Genomic DNA, 27,486 nt, shown 5'->3' with positions numbered 1-27,486 from the left:
AAATCGATAGACAAGACTGTTTTATGGTAGAATTGAACTTTAATGCTTTTTGGATCAATGTCATAAAGTGTCTTAATTTCTCATGTATTTAATTGGCTGCATTACAAAAAATAATCAGATATCACTGTCTGGTACATTAAAATGTTTTTGATTTTCTCAATACAATATCATATTATATTATGTACTCTTATGAGGAAATAAAATAACTCTAGACTGGTTAGATGAAGAGGTTACAGTTTGGTCAAGCCTTTTCTGTCCGTCTTTTCTATCGGATGAGAAACCACTCGAGCTGTTCCTGCATTACGGCACGAGTTTACCAACTGTATGGAAATTCTGCATAACAGCAGTCAAGACCCCGGCTTATCTCAGACACACAACTGTGTAAACCACCAGGGACTCTTTGCAGTCTGAAATGTGATTGCTGCCTCTCATTTTTTTTCCTATCTCTCTCCCCACAGCTTCTCTCCTCAACAGAGAGATGAGTGATGCTGTCTCTGCCTCATCTTTGACTGGCAGAATAAACACTGGTACCACAACAGCAATGCTGGGAAACAAACTACAAGCAACAACAGAGGTAGACAGACACACCACAACTGTGACAGTATACGGCAGCAGAGATAAAGCTGTGACAGTGCTAGCAGAGATAGGTGTGTGAGCCCGGCGATGATAACAGAGTTAGGAGGCAGATATACAAGTGTGATAGTGTAAGAGAAAAGATTCGGATGAATATGACAGTACAGGAGGAGGCCTGGGCGGGAAAAACTTTGAAAGATGATAGTTGGTGGAAGCAGTGACAGTGTGACTGAAAGGTTCACTGCGACTATAATCAAAACTAGGGTTTGCATTTTACTCTGCTACTGTTCCTAGCATATTATTAGTGGTGGGAGATGGAATACTGATCTGTAAATGTGCAGACCGACAACATTCAAATGGGGTTTAGAGCTCAGTGAGGAATGCTGTTTGCAGACCCAGCCACTCAGGAAAACCACATTATCTTTAAAGGAACCTTTTAAGTCCCACCTTGCTATTTGCTGCCTGTAATTAACACAAGAAAGCGAGATCAAGACGAAAAAAAGCTAAAGGAGTAAATGGGTAAACTGAGGCAGGGGGATGGCGAGCGATAAAGCAAACGAGTACGAAAAAGATGGAGATGAAACACTGGAGGCAAAGCGAGGCGCGAGCAGAAGGAAATTTGCACAAGAACAGAAAAGCATGCCAGGAAAACTGTGCAAGGATACAAAGTCTAAAAGAAACAAGCAAAAAAAAAAGCCAGGACGGAAAGGGAAGCCGTGAGAGGCAGCGCAAACAGAGAGCGATAAAGAAAGATTGACAGGCCAAAAGGGAGACCACAGAAATGTACATAGCATCAGGCTGATATTGTCATTCTGTGCAGCAGCCCGGCTCCAATGTGCTGATTATGAGAGCATCATTTGAGACTGACAACCTTGTTCCTATAGTACAGCATGCCAAACACATTCCCAGCCCCCATCTTTCTCTTTCTGTGTTCTCCCCCTGAGCTCACACAATAGCCATCTGATGAAGACTGAATGATTGGACGAGGAACGAAGTGAAACGTGACAGAATAACGGGGGAAAAAAACACACTTGGAGAGGCTGATGATGGGGAGAGTGCAAAGGGGGAAAAAAGGAACCCAGCACGAGTGGCGAGGAGGTGTGGAGAATACGGGCTCAATGCAGCTGCAATTAAGGGAGCGATTTTGTGCCAGGGAATATGCTAATTCCTCCTTTGTGAGAGCAGTTGATTGGCCGTTGCACTGCGCACCAGGCAGTGAGGGAAGGGGAAGTAGCGGGCTTGGACGCCTCTCTCTGGCACGGTGTTCATCACAGGCCTCATTTAGCTACGGCATCACAGTTAGCAGCATTGGAAGAAAAAAAGACACACTTTTGTCAACTGTCTCTTCCCATGTCGACATGTAATACATCTAAGGGAAGTAGGGAAAGATATTCTAGTTCAATTAGCAAGCTCCTGAGACAGAGACCAGAACAAAGATATTCATTAATAGTCACGTATGACCTTTATATATGAGCTGAGCCTCAATCCACTGAAGACTGGTTGTAATTGTGGACCTGAGGGATTCTGGGAATATTGGAGGAGTTCAGTCTACAGGAGAGGAAACTGAAACGACAGTATCATTTCCACTGCAGTTAGGTTGCAACATCAAGAGCCAAGCATTTTGAGACACAAACGGAACCTGTAAACTTTGCAGAATTAATTTCTATTCCTTCAATTACTGCTGCAAACAGAACAGCTGATTGTTTTATTCAATTTAACAAATTAATTGCATGCACAGCAGTCCTCATGTAGTCGGATGCAGAAATAAGCATGAGTAGTCTCGCATTTTCCGCCGTTCATGTAATTCAAGGTCCATGATGCTGCTGAGACGTGTTGTCATTCAGCATATTGCCTCCACAGCATCACATGTAATTAGACACTCTCTTGAGAAAAGTGGAGGCAAAGCATCACAAAGCAGCGTCAGCCTGTCAGCTGAGTGTTGCTGGTGATTACCTCTCCTTGTGCAGTGTGCACACCTGTCCTTATCATATTGCACAGCATGCGCTCGAACAGTGAAATGATGGGAAAAGTGAGTTGCTGATTGCTGAGTACCGGTGCTGATCAAGCAGTCCCGGCTAATGTTGTTCTTCGTCCCAGTATGTAACTGCATGCAACTTGTTAAATGTTGTCGTTGTTTCCTATGTCTCAGACATAATAGCTTTTTACCAAAAAAAAGGTGGTGAAATGATGTAAAATCAAACGGATATAATTGCATTTAGAACAAAGAAAAGCATTTGCTCTAATCTATAATTAATCGCTAATACTGAGAACACAAGGAAAAGCACAATATTGAGTTGTAATCCCTAATTTAACATAATTGGTTGAAGCCTGATCTCACTGGAATATGGAATGGATCAGGTCTGGCAAGGATTTTCTGATGTGCATTTCCTAAATAAAGCCATCTGTTTCAACTGCTCCATTTTTTGTTGAGAAATATCATCAAAGAGTTTACTTTTTTTGTCTTTAAGGGTAGACCAAATGTTAGAAGACAGTCTGAAAGCATCACACTATCACCTTTGTATTGAATCAACTAACATGATATCATGGTATCAATAGCATGCAACTTCTGGAACATGTCTCATGTTGTATCTACATGTTTAAGCTTCTTTTTTTTAAATGACATTTGAAATAGTTGATGTTGGGGTTAAGGTCACAGGAAACGGGTCACTGGGTGCACTGACATGCCAAATGTGCAAAATGTTTTCTGATAGCTATGATAGAGATTTGCTTTGTCACGCACCTTTTTAAGATACCAGCCCGAATCTGCACATCTCTAACAGAGTTTCAACACAAGCTAAATATTATGCTGTTTGTGGAAGTAGTATTTACTGCAGCATATGGTATCACACAGCACTAGTACTAAGTGTCGCAAATAAACCTCCATCTTGATGTATTATGTATAAAGAGGCCTATTTAATGCAGGTCCATTTTGCTGATAATACTTAGAAGCTTTTAGTTTAGTAGAATTTGAATGCAAGGCTTTAAGTTGTAATAGGGTAATATTACACTGTAGTCCTGCTACTTTTATGCAAACACAGTGAAGCATCTTCTTTCACCACTGACAATGAAATAACGTGGTGTCTACTTAAATCTGGAGGGACCTACAAAGTTCTGGACTATGTCAAAATGCAGCTAAGTTAGAGGTCATTTCAGAGGTGTCATCGGCTTTTCTGAACAAAAACAACACTGTGGAATTCTGTCTACATAAGCTTATATATTAGAAATGCTGCATCTATTTCTACTTCTCTTTCTCTCTTTGTCTTTGAGTGATGATGTCAGGAACAGTCGAGTGGAGCGACCTGCTCCATCACCATCTGGTCCCCAGAAGAAGAAGGCACAGCAGTGCTCTCACGATGCACACCCACTCACCATCCCAACACACACACACACACACACACACACACACACACACACACACACACACACACACACACAACTTTACTTCAAGGCCAAAGCCAAGATCCGGCAGTAGCACCTACATGAGCGCACACGCCAACACACATGCTGGCACCAATAGGAGCCCTGACAAACACACATACAGGGACAGACAGGCTTTTCCACCCACTCTTTCTCCAAGGTGCAGTCCATCTGTTTCTCCATAGATTTAGATGGCAGAGTCCAATATGTGATATGATTTACCAGCTTGGTGTACATTACAGTCCCAGTAGGTACAGGTGTCCAGGGTACAGATAGAAACCACTAGAACATGAGTAATACATCATCATGGCCCATATAATCAGTCAGTTAAGTATTTGAAACCAGTTGCAGTGTTGAAGAGATATTCAGTTCACTTTAATTAATTTCTATTCATATTAATTCGCTTCACTTCCCTTTAATTCATTTCACATTAATTCACTTCAATTCAATCTGGATCGACTTGGTTAATATGGAGCCAATTCATAGCCTGTGACATTTCAGTCACGTCACATACTAAATGAAGACCATACAAGTTTATATTATATCCAAGATTCCCTTTGAGCCAAAGCTTTGGCAACAGTAAGTGGAAAAGACACTTATTTAACAGGAAGAAACCTCTGGCAGAACCAGGTTCAGGGAGATCAGACATCTGCCTCAGCTGGTTGGGATGAGGGTAAAGAAGAGAAAGAAAAGGATAGCAGGGAAATTAATGGAAATAATGAAACCATGTTGCCTTTAAAATGTTAGTCCACCAGACAGCCTTGATAAGTTTATTTTTTATTCTGCAAAATATTCCTCCATATCTGGGTCACAGGTTTTCAGTACCTGAATTTAAGGAATCCCTGTCAGACGCTTCAGTGCTGCAAACTGCCGCATAAACTCACACAGTAGCTAAATACAGATATTCACTGGAAACAGACAAGACACTGCTTAAGGTCATAAAAATGTCCTGAGGCATGTTAGAGAACATAGAAAGATCCATGAATAAAATATACTACTGCAGTCTGAGCAGGATTCGAGGCATTGACGGAAACATGCACACCTGTAAACATCACAGAGAAATAATGAAGTCTCACATGCACGAACATATGAGGGCTGTGCAGGCAGGCGGGTAAAAGAAATTCCCACAGCATTTTAATTGTAACCAAAGTGAAGCGGGATGCCAACTGAGAGCAGACTACAGAGGAGATCAGCCTACGGTATGGAGCTCTGAGTGCTCAGGTTGCTTGCTGCAGCTTAAAACATCACTGATGGCTGTTTCACCCTCTGACTCACTAAATTAACTCCAAATCCATTTACCAGCGTTGCAGCTTAAGCCCTCCAGTTTGGTCTTGGTCTTCAGCGGTTTCTTCTAATTGAGTTTCTAGTAATTACCACAAGGCTAATGCATTGTAAGGGCCTTCTAAATCAGGGGTAAAGATTTTGTTTCAGACTACAAGTGCACACAGTGATCGTATGCATCGGGATGGAAGGGAAGCTTTGGGATGCATGGGGTGGGGGTGGGGTGGGGATCCAGATCCATCGCAGAGTTTTGTGACAGGCAGCTCACATCCCAAAGAGAGGATGATCGTCTCTCACATGGCCTTGAACTTGCCCCCACTCCTTTCTTACTTCCCCTCTTAATCCATGACTTTGATTCAGAGTGCCAAGCAGAGGTAACCTGGCTGGCACGGTGCACAGGGCCCTTTGATCTGTGCTGGCAAATTTGACAACAATGAGTGGGCTGACGCCGAGCGGGTAGATACACATGGAGCTGAACAAATTAGCTAGTTACCTTACGTTACCCATTTCTGGATGCCGCTAAAAATGTCAAAATGAATCTGAAGACACCGTAAAAAATATATACATACATGTACACTTCCTCTGGTTTTACATTACTGCAGTGTGTTGTGTTTGCCTTCTTGGGAGAGGGTGAAAGGGAGTTTGCACAGCGCTCCCCTACACTCATGAAGTTGCCTGAGACCTTCCTTCTCTCTGAAGACTCCTTTAATTAGGCTTTAATTGCCTTATTAGCTCTGGCTATCGATGGAGGAGGGAAGGCAGTGAGAGAAAAAGGTCAGGCAAGGCAGACAGCTGGAGAGGAGGAAACTTAACAGGGCAGATAAACAAGGGTGGGTAAAAGGGGCAGGCCAAGAATTGGTGCTGCATCCACCCGCACATACAGATACTGTTAATGCAGACAGAAAATGTTACACACAAATGTGCAAGGAGTTGGTTACTACAGGCAAAAAAAAAAGAAAAAAGAGAGGGAATCTCCCGTGGGAAAGAGCAGTCAGGTGATATAAAAGGCAAAGGTAAGACAGAGCTCAGAGACATGACTGCTCCTTCAGGAACAGGCTCGGTGGTGCGCCCAAGCAATTGACCCTTCACCCTGACCTCAGCGAGGCAGGGGGAGATGGACGAGGCAGAGGAGGGAAATGAGAGGAAGAGGAGTGGCAACGAGAAATGATGAATGAGGGGGATGTGGAAGACAAAAAAAAATGAGCAGGTGGCGGGGGAGTTGCAAAAGCAGGACACAGAAGAAGAGGGTAAAGAAGAAGGCCACCGTAAATATTCTTTTGAGGACTCTCTGCCCGTGCTGTCAGTCGCTGATGCTTCCCAATGCCGGTGCTGGAGTCACTCAAATGAAAAGTGGAAATCCAATAGAATTAGCATATTATGTAGATGATTAAAGATACTAGCTCATCGCCTGCCTTGTTTACATGTGATTCGCAATGTAGACATTTGAAACGCTTTCATTAGGATGCACATCTGCGAGTTTTAGCATTTGCAGTTTGTACACTTGTGGCACCTGCTTGTCGGCTACTCTGCATCTTACATACATACTGCTCTTACCTGCCTTTTAAAATTCATAGGCTGAACCTGGGGTGCCAGCTAATTTCATTTTCAATTTGTAAGTTGTTGACAGTGATCTCGCCAACATCATAGCCGGCATTTGTTATTTTCATTACCCTGTGGCTAGTAATATCCATTTCAAATTTCATTCTGCTGAGACAGAGAACAAAAAAAGAAACTTCAAAGATGCGCAACTTAGTAGAGTTGAAGCCCGGGAACACAACACAACACAGAAATAAAACTAACAGCTGTTATACAGGCCCAGCTGACTTTTTTTTTTTTTATCACTGCTGAAGGCTTTACCAATCCATCTGTTGCTAAATCCAACTCTACCTAGTCAAGTGATACTATAAAAGGATGCCAGTGGGAGTGAAGCTTTCACATAGGAGCATCTGCAGAGGCAACGCGGCAAGTTACCTTTCCTCTATAATATCTCTTCTTCATCTGCCACCCACAGCACACACTCGCAGCATCACACAGTACACACTTGACAAGAAGTAACTTGAGAAAGAGTGCTGTTTGCATTAGTGTTGATCTGATCTCCACTGTATGTGCTCGTCTCAGCGCAGTAGCTGTCACCAAGCGAGTGTGTTTTCACCTGCATGTGTTTGTGTGCGTGAGAGATGCAGGCGAATCAATCCATCAGGGGAAACGGAGGAGTGTTTCCTCCCTTTCTGCACGTCGTTCCCCAGCCTCATTAGAACCTATTCAGTCAATCAAGCATGAATCCCTAACACAATAACATGCAAAGTGCTTTGTCTGGGTGTAATTGGCCTTGCCAGGGCTGTTTTTCTCAAACGGTTAGCTTCACTCGCTTCTCTCAGACAGCAGCCCTGTCCAAGAAATGCAGCTGGCTAAAGGAGGATGGAGAGATGAAACGAGGGGGAGAAGAAAAACGAAAAGGGACAAAGACGAGGAAGGGACGATACGGGGGCGAGTTTTGGATTATTAGCATCCTCTGTGAGATCACAGGAATGTAAGCTGTTAAAATAATTTGCACATTTCTCATAAGATCCTCTGCTCTTTTTCTCTGCTCCAGTGTTTGTCTCGGCATTGTGTGCGGTCATGCAGAGCTACTGTCTGTCACAATCACACATGTTAGCCATTACCATGACAAACCAGTTGACGTCCCATATCCACCGTGCACACATAGACACACGGCACACATGCGCTCCCACAGAAAGGCATGATGGGAGATGGATAGCACATCGGCGCAGAAATGTGGCCCCCTCGTCTGAATCCCGGCAGGAGAGATTGTTTGTTCGCTATGATGGCCAATCTAGTGAAACAGTGCAGTGACATCATTGATTAAGCAGACATCCAGTGTACAGTGTGTGTTGTTATGCTGTAATGGGTTCACCGGTGCAGGGAAATGCAGTCTCAGTATGCATGTGCGTTTGTGTGGATGTTTATTTTGCATTGTACTGCGCATTCCAAGGATATGTGACTGTAAATGAACCAAGCCCATACATTTGACTTTGAACCACAGCTTTGCATGCCTCAAGCCAGGCCTTAGTGCCCCAAACTACTGAGATAATCATCAGTAGTCAAGTGCTGCCATCTAGTGACACAAAAAATGCTTCTTCAAATAGAAAAATGATAAACGGCTTAAAATAAGGAGTCACATTTACTAGAAAGTGGAATTAAAGGTGTAAATTCAGTTAAAGCCCAAACTTGCAATAAGCTTTAATTACTGAGGCAGTTTTAAATTGACACCAGGACAAGAGTATTTTGTTTTTGTTTTTTCCCCCCACCTTAACAAAATCCTAATTTATTCATCCTACATTGCTTCCTGTGTCTCCTTTGCGCTCTTCCCTGGATCTATCAGCCTCCTACAGATCAATAGGTTTGTTTGTTCCGGCAACACCTCCCAGTGTTTTCACTTGTCCCTCTCTACAGGAAACGAATTGGATGTCCTGTCCTGTGCAGTGGTTATGCTGTGAATCAAAAAAGCCAAATTAAATTGCCTAATTGGCTTCCTTGGGAAGGGTAAAACAGATTTAAATTGATTACCGGTAATGGCCTTTTGTGGAACCACATTGGCTTCTGCTGTTTGAGGAGGATTTAGCAAAACCAATTAATTTGACTCACCTCTTACGCGGCCTCCTTCTGTCTCTCTTTGTCTCTGTCTGGGAGCTTTTTCATCGTTTGCTTTTTCCACTTCCTAATGCCCTCCTTCATTTTTCACCCCAAAATAAAAGGAATGATGATGATAATGTGGCTGGATAACAATCATTCAAGTCTAATTGGCTGAACACTGTCACACTGGGGTGCTGATAGAATGGCAGAGTTTTTTTTTTCCTACTGTATGTCGACTGTTACAAGACTCGCCTGACAAAAGATAATTTAAATCTCTCTTTCAATTACTTCGTCCAAGCATATTTGCTTCCACGCTGCTGCTGCTCTCTCTCTGCTGCTGCTGCTTCACCTGAGGGAGAAAAAAGTAAGATGTCAAGGTCACATTTTGTCACACAAGCTGATTAAATCCCTAATCTGTTCTCCCCCTCTTTCTGTAGCCCTGCCTCGGTGTTTCTCCGCCTCCCATCAAATATTATCACAACCAGACCTAATGTGACATTTAGAATGGGCAAATTGCCGGCACTTAATGTGATTTCATTAATTACATTGGGGAAACTATTGTGTATGATTAAAACAGATGTCACCCACCTTGTGGGGAAAGCAGAACTCATTTTCTCTGCAATGATAATTTTTAGCAAAGTCAAAGTTTCAAAGTTTATTTTTGTTTAGTTCGGTTTTTAGTCATGAAATGTCTAAAGCCACATCAAGAACGCAGCTTCATCTGTTACTGTGTTCCGAAACTAAACAAAGCCAGATTCGGGTACATGCTGAACTCTTTTCAGCTTCACTGGGTGCAGTAAAAATGAAATGCAGTTAAGCTGAATAGCCCATGACAAATGAACAAAATAATTTCAAGCATTAAAAGTTTATTTCTAGCCGCCTTCATGGTTTTACAGACGAAAGAAGCAACCTTCCACCACTCAAGGTTCAATAGAGATGTACGAATAATGACTTAAGTACTGCTGTTTAGTTGGATTACATGCAAAAACCCTTAAGCATTACAAATTACTGTTGAAAGAAGGTCAGATTCCATTATGGGATTACTTTACACACATTTACTGTGGGTATTGAAAATTTTTCTTAACCAGAGTTGGTAGACGGTGCCTCAAAAAAGTTAAAGAGGATGTTACCAACCTGAGCAGCTGCATGTGGAGGATGTGGGTGAAAGCAGATACTGGCATGTGATATTTGAAGTGTATGGGGCAGAACATACAAGGATGCAGATTTATCCTAAAGATGAGAAAACTACAAATAAACGTCAAAATATGAAGCTTAAAAGTAGCTATAAACTAAGCAAGTAAGAGCAGGATTGACTGTAACTGAGCATGAACAAGGGTAAAAGAAAAGGTCACATCAGAATCATCAAATTCAGGATGATAAGTCGAAGGAGAGCATTTTATAAATGTTTTTAGTTTTCCAGTTTGGGGATGCAGCCATCACAACACTGCACGAGTTAAAAACGTGTGATTGTGTTCAGTTATGCAAATCACTTTTACAAGCAATTTGTAGTCATTGCTTAGGACTTGTTTCCACTCTCACAATCATATACCAATTTACTATTCTATCATTCTTATTGAAAAAAATCCATACACATGCATTCTTGTTCTCTTTCTCTGCTTTTCTGCAGTGTCATAATTGCGGTTTTTATGAACACCGATTATTATGAATGGGGTGGATCAAGTGTCAAAGATGTGAATGTGGCAGCAGGAGAGGGTGATCTTGAAAGCAAAAGACAGTCTGTAAAATATATCGACCGTAACAGAGGTCAAAATACACACCGCTGAGAGATTTCTCAAAAATCCATACCGACTTTTTTACCACATCAGACAAGAGGTTCAAAAGGAAAAGTGTATAATTTCAGACGCTGGTGGTGTAACAGTGTTCTATATGTTCGCATTTGCTGGTCAGATCACCTTTCACTTTTACCTCTTCCTTTTCTGCGGTCCTGCTTGCATTTAAAATGAGAATCTGAGAAAACCTTTCACAAACCACAGAATGCTAAAGAAAGTAAAAGTGTCCGGAATTATTAAAAGAAGATAATGCTACACAAAAGAGGGGAAAAAAGAAGTTCAAAGACAGCAGAAAAATGCAAAAAAAAAAAAAAAAGAAAAGAAATTGTTTCATTTTCCTCTTCCTTGCCCAAACTTAGGCCTGAGGTTTGCAAGCCAAAGGCCACAACAGCAGCAAGTCTGCATCTGACTCCCAACACCAGACTTTTTGAATAACAAAAACAGTTGTTTTTAGTGAATTATTTATGCCGGTCGAATCTCGTACAAGAAATGACTCTTGATATGACAGGAAGCCCCAGGAAATGAGGATAAAATCTGCTTTCTGAAATATCTATATAATGCTTGTCTTTAAGCAAAGTTCTCAGCCGACTCGATGAGGCTTAAAAAAAACGTATATTTATAGTGTTTAAAGTCTTCTTTCATGTATTTTGCACAGAGCTTAAACACATAAGCCTTGACTGAGGGCAAACAGCCTGTGCACTGCAGAGAGCTGCAGCTACTTTATGGCAACTTTCATTCTTGTATCGTTTGTCATCTTTACAAATCATGCACATGCGCAATATTGAGTGGGATTACATGGTTCCTGTCACAATATGCTGACTTTTGACTTCAGAATCCTTTTAAGTTTTTTTTTCTTCTTCTTTTTACAGTCAAAATTTCCACATCCTCTATGTTTGTCAGGTTACTGGAGCAACAAACCACAGCTAGGCAGCTGTTCTCATACTTTACATGTCAGTTACTCGATACACAGCTTTGAAACTGGTATGCGGTTTGCTGATATGCTAATTTAATTAAGTGTGATTATTCAAATGAATGCAACTTATTTCTTTGCCTACAGCATTTAGCACATACAAGTAACATTTAGTAACATTTATTTGTTTGTTTGTCTATTTTTATTTATTGTGCTTTGTGTTTTAGTTATAATTATTTATATATATATATATTTATTTTATATGTTAACAAGTGCTGAACTGAGCTCCCTCTTTCATGTCATGGAAACAAAACTTTAAAGGTTCCATATAGTGAAAACTGATTTTATTTTGTTTCGTTTGTCTTAAAATCTTGCAAGGCGTCAAATAAAAAAACTCCCACTCTGCCTGAAGGCACCAAGGTCCCATTATCACACTTGAACTTGTTTCATGGCACTTCTCCAGGTTGTTTTCTCCTGGCCTCACTTGTTTTATCTACTCTCAGGTGTTTGTCATTTTGGATAAAAGCATCCACTAAACGAAACTGTAGAACTGTACAGAAGTGATCACAGTCATCATGCCCTCTAAAAACTTCATTGTTGCACTTTGTGCACACTGGAAATTGTGAAGCTGAAATGGAGGAAACTTTTAGACTGATTTTATACCAATAAACAAGTGCCAGGTTGGTTTTTGGGTTTCATGTTGAATGACAAATTCAAAGAGTGCATTTAGAACAGACCTAAAACCAGGAGTTATACAGTCATGGTGATATGAACCATTTTTGCAGTGTTTTCAGCTGAATAACTGAAGGAAACATTCTGGGACCATGTGAGACTTTAATTATTTTTCTGAAAAGTGGCACGATATGGTGCCTTTAATATCAAACGAATTAATTAAGTCTACGGCCAGTGGGTTTTTTTTTCATTTCAAATTACAAATGTGTACTGTATTCCAGAGGCATCTCTTGTAAAAATTGTTTAAAGTCTCTTTACATCCTGACAGCATTCAATATATCAAATACTCTCATAATAAAATGTAAGTCGAGGTTTTGTCTTTGGCAGTCATAGAGCTGCAAAAAATACAATACTGGTGCATTTTAATGTTTCACCTAAACATACAGCATCTTGTGCTGTTAATGCCAAATGATTGTGTCCACTTGTGTGCTTGTGTGTTTTTCAGTTTGGAGTCTGTTTGCTGCCTGTCTGAACTGTAATGGCTTTTTCGACTCAATGTATTGAATGTTTTACCCATGTGGTGATGTAGCCTTATGTTTTCACGTGTGGTTTTGGAGGGAGATCTGAAGGGGTTTCGGTTGTATGCTTGCAAAATCCAGTTTTGGTTTCTATTATCTTGCATAGTTGAGCTTTACAATATTATTCAGCTGATGAAGGCAGTATCATAGTGATCTATCCTAATGTATATCCTTAAAGGGACACAGCTGACCTTTGACTTCTTCTAACTTGTGCTGTTTCAAGTGATAGTCTAAGTTGTATTACTCTTCCAAAATATTTGCATTCAGTGTCTATACTGTTGAGACAATTCTCTACAAAACAAAAATGTCATCTGTGAGGGCTCCACAGGAAAAGCCAGAAGATAACCAAAGTCAGCGGGTGTTATTCTCTGAGCACTTGCATTGTTTATAAGCCACATAACACAAGCACAGACAAACACACAAATGTGTCATTTTTATAGCTCAGCGTGAAACTTTTTATTTGTTTGCATTTGTTTACAATCTTCATTACAAGCGTTTCTATTAAAATACAACAGTGTAAATACAGAGTCTATGCTCCAATAATGTCCAAGAATGAACAAAAGTACAGTACTAGGTAGTTTCTTTCAGGAAAAAAAAAGAGGTAAATTATACTTCAGAGTTCTTCTCCTCATTGAGGAAACTTCTAGGCCTGCAAATCAAATCAACATGAGAAACAACCAGTTAATGGACAATAAACTGTAGAGCGCACACATACACTTTCAGGTTCACCTGGGCAGATTTTCAAAAGTTTAGCTTTTAAAAATTGAATTTTTAAATAATTTTTGGTGATTACAAAAGAAAAAAATAAAGATGAATTTCTTCTCACTTGTTTACACGAGGGGGTAGCTGGCTGCAGTGGCAACACCGCACTGGTTGTCCTTGTTCCTGGACATCTTGATGTATCCATTGTCTCCCCATGCCAGACCCCAGCTACAGAAACACACAGCGATTAAAATCATTATATTATCATATAACATTCACCTGCTGGATGTAAAACTGAATTACAGTCACAGTAGTAGTAACAATAGCCCAATACCCTGCATTTGCATAGAAACAAAGTGAGGGTGGCAGTTCCCAGTAATGTGTGGTTTAAAAATTTGATGACATCCGGAGTGGGTTTCATTTTCACTCAATACTGGCAGCTATAAATACGATGCCTCTATGCTGCCTTCTGGCAAATTATAGCAATGCATTCAGGTATTTACCTGTTCTTAACCAGCCAGTAGTCCTTTCCATTGTCGGTACCATAACCCACAGCCAGAACGCCATGGTTCAACTCAGTGGCGCTGCACTCGGGATCATCGTACACTCCTGGAAATACATGCATGTGAATTAAGCCAAAAGAAGAACCTTTCCTATTTCTTTTTGCATTTGATAAGAGTATTTCTTGGCTGCTGCAACACAATGTATATATACAGTTTAAAAGTGTCCACCTGATTCATAGAGCTGGAAGGACACTGGAGAGGCATCGATGCCGATAGATACTGGTCCAATGGTGGCCACGGCTTCCTTCAGGGCGTCTTCATCACCTTGTTGCACATCAACGTAGCCTGTGCATGTGGCGCCGATAGTTTTGGGGTTGAAACGGCACTTCATATCCTATTTGAGAGAAAATGTGTCATGATTGGCCAAATTTATTCCAATGCTGACACAATATTAAAGCAGTGATTAAGTGTATACCAGAGAAAATAAGATTTTACAAGCACTATGTTCTCAAAATGTGTACGATTTTGAGGGGAATCCATCGAGCGGTGGTGGTAGGCTTTACATTCAGTTCATTTCAGGGTTTTGGACTACTATATATTTTGTCCACAAGATGACAGTATTGTATCTCTTACATGGAGAGCCAACATTTGTAACAGTCTGAATGAGTCCTCCATTCAGCTTTTTTACAAGAGTATGATTATAACAGGTTGAAAACCGGATGTTTTATATTTAAAGTTTCTATTTTACATGGATAAGACATTATATGCAGTATTTGTTTCTACCACATTGCTTTCTATTTACCTCAGCTTCATAGGGGTAGGAGTCCTCAGTGTCAATCCCTCCATTGGCCTGGATGTACTTGAAGGCATAGTCCATCAGGCCTCCATTGCAGCCCATGTTGCCATAGTCACCAGAGCAGTCCACCAATTGCTGCTCACTCAGGGACACCAGTTTTCCTGTCTTCTTGAAGGTCTGACCCTCCAGCGAGCCAGTCTGTAATTCAGAAGCATGAATGTTCAATCAGAGAACACTTGTGCCAAGTTTCTTGCATTACCAGAAGAGAGAAGTTATCCTTACTGCACTGAAGGCCCAGCAGGAACCACACGCCTTCTGATCCTTGACACCAGTGACGTATCCCCTTTCCCTCCAGTCAACCTCGCTGGGCAGCTCAGTGCCTTTAGGCAGCCGGAAGAAGGTAGAGCCAGAACGGGGCATAGAAGCGTTGAAGCCGAGGCAGCCCCGAGAGATCAGGTGTTTGTATTCTTCGTTGTGCTGTTGAACAGGGACAGAACGCGGTTTAACTTGTAATAGGTTCTTCATCCAAAATGTCATTCACTTTGTCCTTGCTAAGGTTAAAAGCTATATGAGAGCAGAAGCAATGTATATCTATTGTTCTGCACATACCATGTCAGCAAAGTAGGTCATGCCAAGGCGGTAAGACTTGATTCCTTTGTCTGCCATGATGTTATGAACCAGCACAGCTTTGCGGTTTTCCAGCCAAATTTGTCTGCGAAGAGCCTCCTCGGCCTGAGAGTGGTAGATGACCCCTGCCAATCAGAAAGGGAAACAATCAGACAGTGAATAGACGAAATAGTCTGACAGATAATGATTTTTATGTGTAAGCAAATAAAAGGAAAATAGTATATGTGGTCTTACCATATTTCAGCTTCCAGGCATGAAATTCCAGGTCTTCCAGCGAGAGGCTGGCACAGCTGGCAACAGCCAGAACAGCTGCAACGATCACCAGCAGCTTCATCTTGACTGAACACGAGCACTAACATAAAGCAGAGATCCTTTGTTACTTGCAGGAAACCACACAGGTCGAGGTTGATCTTTCATTTCAGTTTTTTCACAAATGCTTTCTCTCATGATGAGGGATGTCACTTGCACACTGCTGCTGTATCACCTCATTTTCCGGTTCCGGTTCCCCCAACTCTTTTTCATTTTTGTGAGTCTCTTTTTCACTTCTTTACATTGGTGTAAGTGCATTATAGAAAGGATGTGTGATCGCCTGTGTGTGTTATCTGTGCTGTAGCGACTCACCTGCTTCTGCTTCTGCTTCTGCTTCTGCTTCGGTGTGTGTGATGAAGTCCAAAGTACACCTGAAGGTTGATTTTAGGTGTCTGAGATGAGTCCTTATATAGCAGACTGCAGTTATGACCACAGTATTCCAGTCAGGTGGTTGTCAGCAGGGTAAGTCATAAAGAAAAAGGCGGAGTTATTGCTTTATGACAAACTTGTGTGATTACATTCTTTTGGGAAACACAATCCTCACCAAAACAAGGAACATAAGCAACACTTGGAGTTTTAAAATTTTCTATGAGGACATGATCAATTTCTTAGTGATTTCTTGGTTTGGAGTTACAGTCACATGAAGATGAAAAACAGTCTGTCTACACTGCATTTTATATGACAAACCATGTTTTGTGTTCTTACCAGTATGCTGATTCTAACCACAAAGAGATGGGGATTATTCTAAAACAACAAAACCAAAGCTGACATAATGTAACCATAACCCGTGCAAGTGCTAATGTGTGCCATCTATCACGTATTTTAGTTGAAACTAAATGATGCCACGCTGGAAAATATGTAAGAAGGGACATGAAGGTGTTTTTCTTTCTCGAAAATGCTGACTGCACTTTAGCAAACACCCACTTACTGAAAGTCTCTTTGAAGGATTTACATGAATGATGGGGTTATATTTGAAATGCTGCCCCATGTTTCCTGCCTCAAGAGACTTTGGGCTGAAATATGGTCCCTCTATTGACACAAACAACATCAGCCAACCTCATTAAAATGCGCGTATTCCTGAAAATACGCTGCAACTTTTTCTCCTGAAAGTTTTTTGGAAATTTGGAGGTTTGGAAATACTGTAAGCGCAAACACACAAACGTACATGCACATGTTCCAGTAAACTCTTCTCCACCTTTGATATTGTTTGATTTATGATTCATGAGTCTTTCCATTTGCACTTGTTCAAGACTTCCTTTCAGTTTCCACACAAACATCCTGTTTCTGAGCTTGACTGCAGGTTTGATTTGCTGTGTAAATCTCACCTCTCCACCAATGTCAGGAGCATGATGGCAATAGTTGTTCATAATGAAATTGACAAAAATCAGACTGAATAACACAATCAGGCAAAAAAAAAAAAAATGGAAGTGGGAAATATTCAAATCAGAGTCAGCAATTTATTTTATTTGTTTCATTTCTAAAAGATGATGGAAGTAAGCAAGTGGAGAAAGAGTTGGTCTTTAACTATAAGCAAGATTGTAACTCGCTCTTCTTTGAAAGCATCCCGCAGTTATGTTGTAACTGATGTCTCACTGCCTGACTGGATGTCACAAGGTTTTCAGTGTTATGGCAATGCTTCAACCCAAAAAGATGCCGTGAAGTGATTGAAAACCGAGAACTAAGCAAAAATTTCCAGATGTCATCAAGCTCCTCTCACCTTGTCTTGTGTGTCTGAATGTTTCTTTGTACAGTCAGTTGTATTGGTAAACAAGCTTCCTATGAGACATGTATAAATTAAGGTTATTCACAGATAAAACATTGATGCATTGCCCCATGTTTGCCTCATTTCAATGCTTTATAGCCTTTTAAGACTGACTCATTGACAAGTGGTAGCAGAGGTACGCAGACTCTTCATTTGTGTAAAAGAAATGCTACAATGTGAAAATACCTTATTACATATTAAAGCCCAGCATTCAAATCCTACCTTTAATCCGTAAATCATGGTAAAGTCTTTAAAGTGAAAGAAAAATGACCTCTGTGACTAATGTATATCATCTTACATATTTCATATACAACAAAGCTAGTCTTAATAATTTTATATACAATTAGATAGTAAAGCACCATCTTCCTCACCACGTGTTTGGGCCCTCCCAAATTTAACCAGATAATTCTGAGGAATTGTGAGATGAATAATGGGGCTGCTGCACAATGCTTTTGAGTCACAGCTATGCTTATGATGTACTATTTTTTGTCAAATCTTATGGAAAGTGTGTACAGCTGTCAGAAAAATGCGGTAGAGGGGAAAAAAATGCAATAAATCTGTGTAAGTTTGCAGTCTTCCAGGGTAATGGTAATCATAAATCCTTAGGAAAAAGTACAAAATTTCCCCAGAAATGTAGTGAAAGAAGTGCAAAGTGTTGTGAAATATTTATAGAAAGCCTTTGCATGGTTGACAGATGCTTTTGGGCTAATTGAGGTCACATTTTATATTGAAGCTAAGCGAGTCTGCAGTGAACCACATGAATACATGAATGTCTGTGTGATTTGGTGTAATATTTTGCTTTTGACTTTTTGATTGTGCCATAGGTGAAATTCTGTGAACACGGAAAACAAAGCCTTGGCTGCGAAATGCACTCGTATAGTGTCCTATAGTTTCCTATACATGTCAAGGGCAGCTCATTGTGACATTAGCTGCAAAGCTAAGCTAAACTCTGTACAGACATAAAAGTTGTGATTTGTTTTGTGTACAATCAATCATTTACCACAACGGTCAAGTGACAAATCAGGTCATGAGTCAGCGCAACGGTGAAAACAAGCATGGAAGGAAAACTTCATAAGTTCATAGATCAAAGTTTGTGTACACTGGTGTGGACAATCTTAAGAAAGGCCGATGTTTAAGGGTTGACTAGTTTATTCTACAAACACGAAACTGAAACTAAGTGCAGGGAACAGCTGATTTCCACATTGTGTACAGCATGTTTTCCTCATGCCATCAAGTTTTATTTGTCTCTCATAGTTTGCACATGATAGATAATAACAACAAACTGCACAACAATGATGCGCATGAATCAGAAAATAAGATGAATAAAACCACCTATTGTTTAGTGCCTTATACAGTTAGTAAACAGATTCAGTCTCAGGTTGGAAAGAGATTAGAGTAGATTTTCCATAATTTCATAAAGGTTGAAGATGATCAATACTCTATGAGTTCAGCGCTGATCATATGATCATTAACAGAAAATACAAAAACTGCATCACATTCATATCAGATGTAACAGAATTAATTTTTGTCTCAAACTGATTTGTTTGTTTGACTCCTTGATATGATCATTCAAATGTTGATTAATCTGTATCATCTGACTTCCACCAATGACCGAATGTGACTTCATCTTACCGTAAAATGTGACTCAAACCAACGGATGATGCAGCCGAGAGGATCAGCTGTTCTCAGAAAATGCTGGGTAATGATGCAGACTAATGCTCACTTCCCTATGTGGAGTTTTAGAGTTCAAGGTGGGGAACCTAAGAGGGTTTTTTCCAAAACTGCTTCTGCTCATGATTACAGTACGCACACTGTACTCTCTATTTAAATTTTTACATTTACACATATTTTTTTTAATATGCTCTCTCCCGTGTTGCCAGGCAGCCATATGCACATTTCTGAAAATCTCACATAAAGGACTCATTCAGTCTCGTGGTTACGTAACTGGAGTAAACACAAACTATTTGCACTGGCTTACTGATAAATCCACATTATCATCGTGTTGCATCTGATAACTGTAACTCCTGTATAAAGTGATAATACTGGTCAGATGTTTGTGGATATTATTATATACTATCTGTATCACAGATTCAAGGGTCACTGGAAAAGTACCATATATGCTAGTTTGGTTGCAACTGGTTATCCTGTACTGAGATCTGGGAAAAAAAAAAAAAAACTCCTTCAGTTATAGCAGGTTTTTGCAATAGTATAGACACACCAGGAGAGGGCAGCATATCTTTAGACTTTGCACATGTAATGTTTAACTTTATGAACACACGTTTAAGTTTGTTAGTACATTCACAGCACATGTTATAGAGCTGTATTTGCAAATTTAGCTAACAGAATAAATCCATTTTTAAAACAGTAATTGCCAGCATCCATGATTTGTTGATTTGCGTTGGAGTTTCTCTCAATCTGCTACAGTATGTGGCAGTTCATATGGCAAATATTAATGCAATGTAGTGTTTGTTGACAGCTAAGTAAAATAATGTGACAGTATTTGTTGCTGCATGCTAACTATGCAGTAGATCCTGCAGGGTCTGGTGTGAAAAGAAACCCAGCGATGATGCTGGTGTGAGAAGGTAGCAAGATTTTTGGAATGGTTAACTGAGGGGAAAGCTATCCCCAACTCGTCTAATTTCATTACTCTACGTGTTTCCTCAGCTTAAAGCCAATCACATATTTGGCCGCTCTCTAGTGGGGGTCACACATAACAGCCGCTAAATTGTGACAGTGGCCCCGACTGGCATACCTTTGAGCATAATCTGATTATCGGATCAATAACATAGCAACATTTGGTGCATAGCTGGGATGGCTGGCGTCTTCTCTGATTACACATTGCTGGCATTCACCACTCGTTCCCACTTTATAGGTGACAAACTGTGAATGCGAGCAGGAATTCAAATGGAAGGCCTTTTAAATAAGACGAGTCGCGCTGCGTAACCTTGATCACATCTGGCTGTGCTACTGTCTGCTGAATTCACACAGCTACTAAAATATCAGTAACTGATCTAAAAGCCTCCATATTAAGCCTATGCTGCTTACAGGTTGCATTCTTTCCATTTCTGGCCATAATGTCTTGTTACTATTTATTGTCTCGAAGTATTTCGCTCTCTCTGTCCACAATTTCCTTAGAATTAGTCTTATCTATTACCACTCATATTGTCAAATATGGGAAACATTGTGGAGATGAGACAGCGTACCATAAAAATATTTATTGACATCACAATCTTTTTGGACACAAAAATGAGAAATGACACACACACACAAAGAAATTCCCAAAAAATATTTAGACAGTCCAAATTCAAAACATCTAAAAATGACAGAGAAATAAAGAACTCAAATGGAACAGCATCATCAAATTGAAAGCACAATCTCGTCTGAGAGCGTCCAGAAATAAACAACTTCCTGTTATTAAACTGAACAAATGTTGATATGTTTTTTGACAAATGATCTCGGTGATATTCTCCGCAAAAGACAGACGAGAAACGCCACCAAGAGCACACGGCATGGTCAGCTCTATCACCTCTCTCTTTTCAGAAAACACTGAAACAATCATTTCAGAACACTGGCCAACCAAACATTTTAGAAATGCACATAAACACCAATAAATAGAAACACTTTATTTCAGAGAGAAATATATCATAACAACTGAAAAAAAAGGCCTCATGATGACAGTCACAAAGCAGAAGCCGCCATAATTGCTGCTCTTGTTTATCGCTGCATGTTGCATTTGTGAAATGCAGATAAGTGGATAATGACAACCACTGTACCAACACAGAGCATGAGACAGAGATAACCAGGGACTTTGGAGGAAATCCCTGCTCGCTGCTATTCATCCCTCTGTCCCTCCATTCATCCCTCTATCTCTCTGTCCTCTGCAAAAGTCTGTTGTGATCCCGTCTTTCTCAGTCCAAACAGGTCATTGTGGCTCGCACCTTGCCAAGGTCTGTGCTGCACCGGCAGCAGCAGCAGAGGAGAGCGGAAGAGAGATGAGAAGGGGAGCGCAGCAGTACAGATTACAGACAGTTCAGACACACTGTCTCTCTCCCTGTTTCTCTCTCTCTCTCCCTCTTTCTGCTTTATCTCCATGGTGCACACACGTCGACCTGGAGCAAGGCTGTATACTGGCAGGGGAGGCCGGGAGAAGAGAGAAGGGGGTGGATGGATGGGGATGCAGCATGTGTGTGTGGTGGTGGTGGTGGTGGTGGGGGGGGATAAAGGGACAGGCTGCTTCAATAGCGGAGCAGGTCCAGGGACTAATTGGATCTGGTAATGGCTGGTCAGTGTGACTAAAGGGCTCGTTAGAACCAGTACAGCTCTTTGCCTTTCTTGTGCTGCTGGAGGCCTGAGGAGAAAAAAAAAGACAAGGAAACAATGAGGAGGACAACGACGAACAACAGAACACAGGTTGTCATGGAGCCTACTTTCGCCAAACATCCTATTTTGGAGGGAGGGGGAAGAGCTTCTGTAATGATTATGATGTATTGTGTGTGTGAAAGAGAGAGTGTGTGTCTACATGCGTGGGATGTGTTTCCTACATAGGGTATCATAAGGTTTGGAAGATGATACAGCTATATGTGCCAGAGAGTGTATGTTTGTGTGAACTGTTGTTTGAATGCATGTTTTCTTCTGTATTTGATTGAATCATTCCAAAACTTACAATTCAGAACGCCTGTGGTAAAGTGTTCTAGCAGTTAATTGGAGAAAAAAACTAAATCTGCAGTGTTGGATATCAATCATGCACTCTTGATCTTTGAAACATTCATGTAAAGTGGCAAAAAAGTATATTTGTTTATTTGGCTTTTGTAGCCTCTCCACTGATGTGTCAGTGTCTGTCTTTGCATGTTCTACATACAAACTGTTTCTAGACTGTAAATAAAAGAGAACTCGTACCATGCAGAAAGTATTTGCAAAAGCCTGACATGGCTGAGTGTTTTTACCTGCATCCATGTTGAGTGCCAGAGTCTGGCTGACGTCTCCAGGGGGGAGCAGGCTGGGCCAGGAGGCAGTAGGCTCCAGCTTGCTCACTTCATAGTGGCTTGGCAAGGTAGGGAGATGAGGTGGCCTCACGGTGGGCATGAGCAGGGGTCCATAGTGGGGCTCCAACGCCGCTGGTGAATATAGTTCATGGAGAGGCCGTGGGGGCCCATAGGCTTGGGCCTGAGAATATCCCCAGCTCTCTGCTGGGTGAGGGTGGGAGTGAGGATGAGCGTGTGGGTGAGGATGAGCGTGTGGATGCGGCAGGCCGGGGTGTAGCCCTGATGCATATGGGTCCATGGAATAGGAAGCTGTCTCACAGTGGGAGCGACTCTGAGGCGAAGGGTAGTTACTGTCCCAAAAGGATGGGGGGAAGCTTCGTCGACTGCTAGGTGAGGGGGTATCTAACGTGGAGAAGAGGAGAAAGACAAAAAGGAAAGAGCGTAAACAACGATCGAATTTAGGCCAAGTCACGAACAGTTGCACAACTGTGTTGTGAATCACTTGATTTATAGAGGCTAAGTTGAAGGCTGGAGCTGTGCAAGAGCAGCAACGCGTGCTAAAGCGTAGATGTCACTCACATGACTGCTACACCCTCTGGCCCAGATATCTTCCCCATTGGATCATACCGTCACACAGCCCCAGCCCCAACAAGACACAAGAATAAACACAACCACGTTCTAGCAGACAGAGCGAGAGAGAGAGGTAGAGAGAGAGGTCCCTATACCCTAGAATTCTATATAAGGCCGACGCTCTGACCTGGAGGGAGCCCAAATCCCACAGAGTCTTAAATCACTTACTATGGTGACATCTCTCACTCTCATGTCAGCCCAGTGCTTCTGAAAGTCTCACACTCAAGTACACACAGACACCCACACACACTCAGACATGCAATGCTGGCCCAGTGTTTCCACCCACTGCCCCTCTCTTCTGTCTCCTGCACCCCCACCTGTTGTTTTCTCTGCTCCCCCTTCTCCTCGTCCTTGACGCAAATGTCAGTAAGCCATTATATGTTTTTGGCAGTATAATTTTATATTTAGATATTACTTGGAAAAAGACACCACGCAGCACCTTGAGAGGTAGTGTTTCCCTCCTGCACCTATCACCCTGACTGCAACATATATAAATCTGACCGGCAGGTGGGTAACTGCCTGAGCAGCCATTGTGGGGCAAGAGCTGGAGCGTGAGTCAGAATGGCAGCCATGGAGACGTTTGAAGGGGATACGCCGGCGAGACTGTGCGCTTACGGCCGTGTATAAACTTAGCATCTGTTGTGAGGCAGGGAGGGTGTGTTGGTGCCGAAATGAAGACGCCCGGCTGAACAAGGAAAGAGACTAACAGCGACAGCAGACTCAGGGAGTAGTGGCTGTAGGCCCTAAATGGATATCCAAGGGATATCGTCATGCTGCTGGTAGAAAGAGACTTTATTCAGAGTATTTTCAAATAGCAACCTTTTTGACTTGCCTCGTGCAGGGAAAAAAAATTAAAGCAGAAATAACTAAAAAGCTTTTGGGGTCATAATTGGAACAAGGAATATGTCTGTGGCTGTTAGAAAATATGCTAAATCATTAACGTGAGTCACAATAGAATTTTAATCCCAGAGCATCATGATGTGGTGAGGTTGCCATTCATACCAAACAAGATAAGGCCATGTTTAAACTTTCAGTCAGTTTATGGCAAAGCTAACAAATGTATATTTGAATTCTTGATTTTTCGCCCTCCAAAACCAGCAACACATAAGAATCTGTCTTGCTTTTCTTCAGACCTCTTGCCTAACCAGCGTCAAAAAGGACTGCCCACAGCTCCTAACCTTCCTGACCCTGCGCCCTGACCTCCCCGGGGACAACAGCTCCAACAAGCAACCCCTCGGTCCTGTCACCTGATCACATCACCTGTCTGACACTCTGCTGTGCTCTGCACAACTCTCAGCTCACTCTGTGTGGCCTCAAGATTGCAAGATGCAAAATGCCTCAACTGTGACAACTGCTGGGAACTGCGCTCGCATAAATACATTAGACAACCTGCACTCTAAAAAGTAATTCAACGGACCTATTCACACTATTGAACAAATGCATGACTGCAAGATTTAAAAATATCTAAATTAATGATTTAGATCAACTTTTTATTTTGAAACACTATTTTGATCAGTTGGGTTGACATAATAATTCTGTAATTGCATCAACTCAATATTGCATGTAATATAAACTCAACTTTCTGTTTTAGTTTAATTAAATCTTAATTTAAGGTGAGGTAACCTAATGAAATTGACTTGATAGCTACATTTCTTCCACCTTAAGATCAGGATTTCCCTCTACTTCATGTATCACTAAGGAAACTTGTTTATTTATTTATTTATTTTTCAATTTTCCATCTTAAAACCTTGGGCTCATAATTATGATAATTAAGTACATAATACTGGAAATTTCCTCTCTAAGCTGCTTGAAACAATTATTTTTTCTAAGTAATCAACCAATCAACTTGTGATTATGCAACCAATCATTAAGTTAGGTGTAATTACCAATACCAATAATTGCAGAGGAAAAGCAAATTCTCTGAGTAGGTTGTCCGTGGAACATAATTTCATTGGATATTGTCAGAATAGACAGACTGATACGAACTGCTGCTTTTAATGTTGTTGATGTTGAGCCCAGATATTATTTTTTAGAGTGTGATGAAAGAGAAAACCCACCTGTATCTCTATATAGTCTTTTTTTACGGCAAGCTTCAGGGCATAAATATACTGTCAACATCATAGTAATAATAAAGTTGGTTTGACTAATGGAAGGACACGCATATTTTATAAAGGTAAAAACATGTTGTAAAATCATGACACCATGCAGTGTAGTCAACTCAAATATTGTTTGGGATTTTTTTTTTTTTGTTCTTTATCATGTAAGTTCTTTGTATGTCCACTATCAGGACAAATGCAGTACAAATTTATGTGATTGAATAAAGGATAGATGTCCATCTTACTTATTTGTATGAACAGTGTTCACGGTGAGATGTACCTGTGCCCTGTTGGTCTGGCGCCCGCCGTTTGCCCTCTCCATCCATGTAGGAGCTTAGGGCCCTGGAGAAGTGTTCGTCCACCACGCTGCTGATGTCTCCCTGGTAGTAGGTAAAGAGGACACAGCGAGAAGTCAGGTACTCTGCCTCGGGGGCCTCCTGCTTCTCCTTGGGGCCATCCTCTGGCCTCGAAGCTGCAGGGGTGTAGGAGGAAGAGGAAGAGCTCGATGAAGATGAGGAGGAAGTTGATCCTCCAGTGCCTGGGCCCCCAGACATCCCCTCGGGACCGCTGGGAGTGTCCATAAAATCCCGGCAGTGAGGAGAAGTGCTGCTCAGACCTGTGTGAGCCTGTCGGGGGGTGGGGGGGTGGGGTGGTAGGGTTGGGGGGAGAGGGTTAAGACAGGTGTTGCAGAGCACAGTTCTGGAGCTGCCTATGAGACATTTTGACATAATGTTTTTCTTTGTGTGTTTGGCAGCACCGGCATATGAATGCATGCGCGCTAGTGTGCGTGCGTCAAGATATGAGTGGGTGCAGAACGACTTGTGTGCTTGGTGAGGAAACACAGTACTGCACATGTAGAACTCTTAAAATGGCTATGTCACTCAAATTGCTATTTGAATCACGAACTTAGAAAATACTTTCAATATCTGCTTAAATCAGGTTATTCGCTTTTACGCACAAGCTGCGTAAACTCACCGAACAGTTGCTCCTCACCTCAACCACTTTCATCCCCCCTTAATATTTGAAATAAAAAAAATCACAGCAGTATTTGAGCATTTGCTGACTTCCTACCTGTAAGCTATTGATGAAAGCAGGAGCAGTCGGTGCGTACGGTGCGTAATGTCCATAGGCTGGGTACATAACATCCAAACAGCTCATGGTAAATGAGCGGTGTCCTCACTGTTCTGCTGAAACCGAGCTTAGTGAGTGAGAGAGGGACAACATTCCGTTTTTTTTTTCTTTTTGTCGAAGAGAAACGGGCTCAGTGGTCGCCGATCAGTGTGGAAAAAGCCCGTGCCAGACTCGACATAGTCACCCCAGAAGGAGCGCACCTCTCCGCTCCCTGCGTGCGCCACAACAGCTGCGGCAGCAAAATGTGGTGAGGTTTATGGAGAAAGCATGAGGGTGTCCTGTCCTGTACATCTCTGTGTCAACCCCTCCCACCTTTACTAGCCCCTCCACCCACCCACATCACCACCATCAACACGCTCACCAAGACTCTACATCTACTGCATATTATTGATTGCCCACTGGCAAATTGATTGTGTAGTTTGACGTCAGAAATTAACTGATTTAAAAGCTGTAAACATGGACATCATATTTTAGTATATAGGTGGTAATTATGTAAAGGTTATGCAAAATATCCATTCAAAAATATAAAACGTATTGAAGAGTGTATTCTAGAAAAGCTTCAAACAGCTTGTGACTCATTACGGCTCCACAACATCTTAATCCTGGTGTAAAATAAAGGTTAAATAGAATGTCATCCAGTTACACAAATAGATTTGGATGAAGTCATTGAGCTTAATAAGCAGGCACACAACAATGAGCACATGATACATGCGATTCTGTGACTTTTTATTCCTCCATGTACTGTGGATACTTGAAAACTTTGTGCTCAGTCCAAGCCGAAAGTGTATCCATGGTCTTAAAACAGCCGTCGGTTGCCAAGTAAACCCTTAAGTCATCTGAAGTATTTAGTGTGTTCCCAGAATGACACATTGGTGTCAACTATAGGTTGCATACACTAGTCATACCGGCATAGGGGAGAAAGGGACTCTGCACAAATCTATGGCAAATTATCACCTATCAGCAGTGCAAACAAAAAGATATTTTCACACACACACACACACAAACATACCCAGTGACAATCACAAACACCGCAGGGGCACTGAATTCATTATGTATCTGTGTGCAACAATCATCCAGGAAACATTAGACTTGAG

At 41.4% G+C, this 27,486-nt stretch overlaps 2 protein-coding genes across 2 annotated transcripts; both read right to left on the bottom strand.

Moving 5' to 3' along the window:
* Window positions 1-13,282: 13,282 nt before the first annotated feature.
* ctsl.1 (cathepsin L.1) lies at window positions 13,283-19,295 on the bottom strand. Its single transcript, XM_022196583.2, has 10 exons — window positions 19,186-19,295; window positions 16,104-16,208; window positions 15,717-15,834; window positions 15,465-15,607; window positions 15,138-15,332; window positions 14,862-15,053; window positions 14,288-14,453; window positions 14,060-14,165; window positions 13,681-13,784; window positions 13,283-13,503 (listed from the first exon to the last, which is right to left on the bottom strand). Exons 3-9 carry the CDS (start codon window positions 15,814-15,816, stop codon window positions 13,685-13,687), a joined length of 1,002 nt encoding a protein of 333 aa, XP_022052275.1. The 5' UTR covers window positions 15,817-15,834; window positions 16,104-16,208; window positions 19,186-19,295; the 3' UTR covers window positions 13,283-13,503; window positions 13,681-13,684.
* Window positions 19,296-20,748: 1,453 nt separating this feature from the next.
* Window positions 20,749-26,847, bottom strand: vgll2b (vestigial-like family member 2b). Its single transcript, XM_022196594.2, has 4 exons — window positions 26,333-26,847; window positions 25,542-25,887; window positions 22,497-22,937; window positions 20,749-21,901 (listed from the first exon to the last, which is right to left on the bottom strand). The coding sequence occupies exons 1-4, from the start codon at window positions 26,417-26,419 to the stop codon at window positions 21,858-21,860; spliced, it is 918 nt and encodes a 305-aa protein (XP_022052286.1). The 5' UTR covers window positions 26,420-26,847; the 3' UTR covers window positions 20,749-21,857.
* Between the last annotated feature and the right edge of the window lie 639 nt (window positions 26,848-27,486).

Source organism: Acanthochromis polyacanthus, chromosome 1 (genome assembly GCF_021347895.1).
Source record: "Acanthochromis polyacanthus isolate Apoly-LR-REF ecotype Palm Island chromosome 1, KAUST_Apoly_ChrSc, whole genome shotgun sequence".
NCBI lineage: Eukaryota > Metazoa > Chordata > Actinopteri > Pomacentridae > Acanthochromis > Acanthochromis polyacanthus.
This window is presented reverse-complemented; position numbering and strand designations above follow the sequence as displayed.

Coding starts and splice junctions, on each gene's coding strand:
- vgll2b (XM_022196594.2), bottom strand. CDS start 26,419: ATGAGCTGTTTGGATGTTATGTACCCAGCCTATGGACATTACGCACCG. Junction 22,938..25,541: donor GCCAGACCAACAGGGCACAG/GTACATCTCACC, acceptor TCTCCACGTTAG/ATACCCCCTCACCTAGCAGT. Junction 21,902..22,496: donor GGCACTCAACATGGATGCAG/GTAAAAACACTC, acceptor TTTTCTCCTCAG/GCCTCCAGCAGCACAAGAAA.
- ctsl.1 (XM_022196583.2), bottom strand. CDS start 15,816: ATGAAGCTGCTGGTGATCGTTGCAGCTGTTCTGGCTGTTGCCAGCTGT. Junction 15,608..15,716: donor TGCCTGGAAGCTGAAATATG/GTAAGACCACAT, acceptor TCTGATTGGCAG/GGGTCATCTACCACTCTCAG. Junction 14,166..14,287: donor CTTCCAGCTCTATGAATCAG/GTGGACACTTTT, acceptor ATGTATTTCCAG/GAGTGTACGATGATCCCGAG.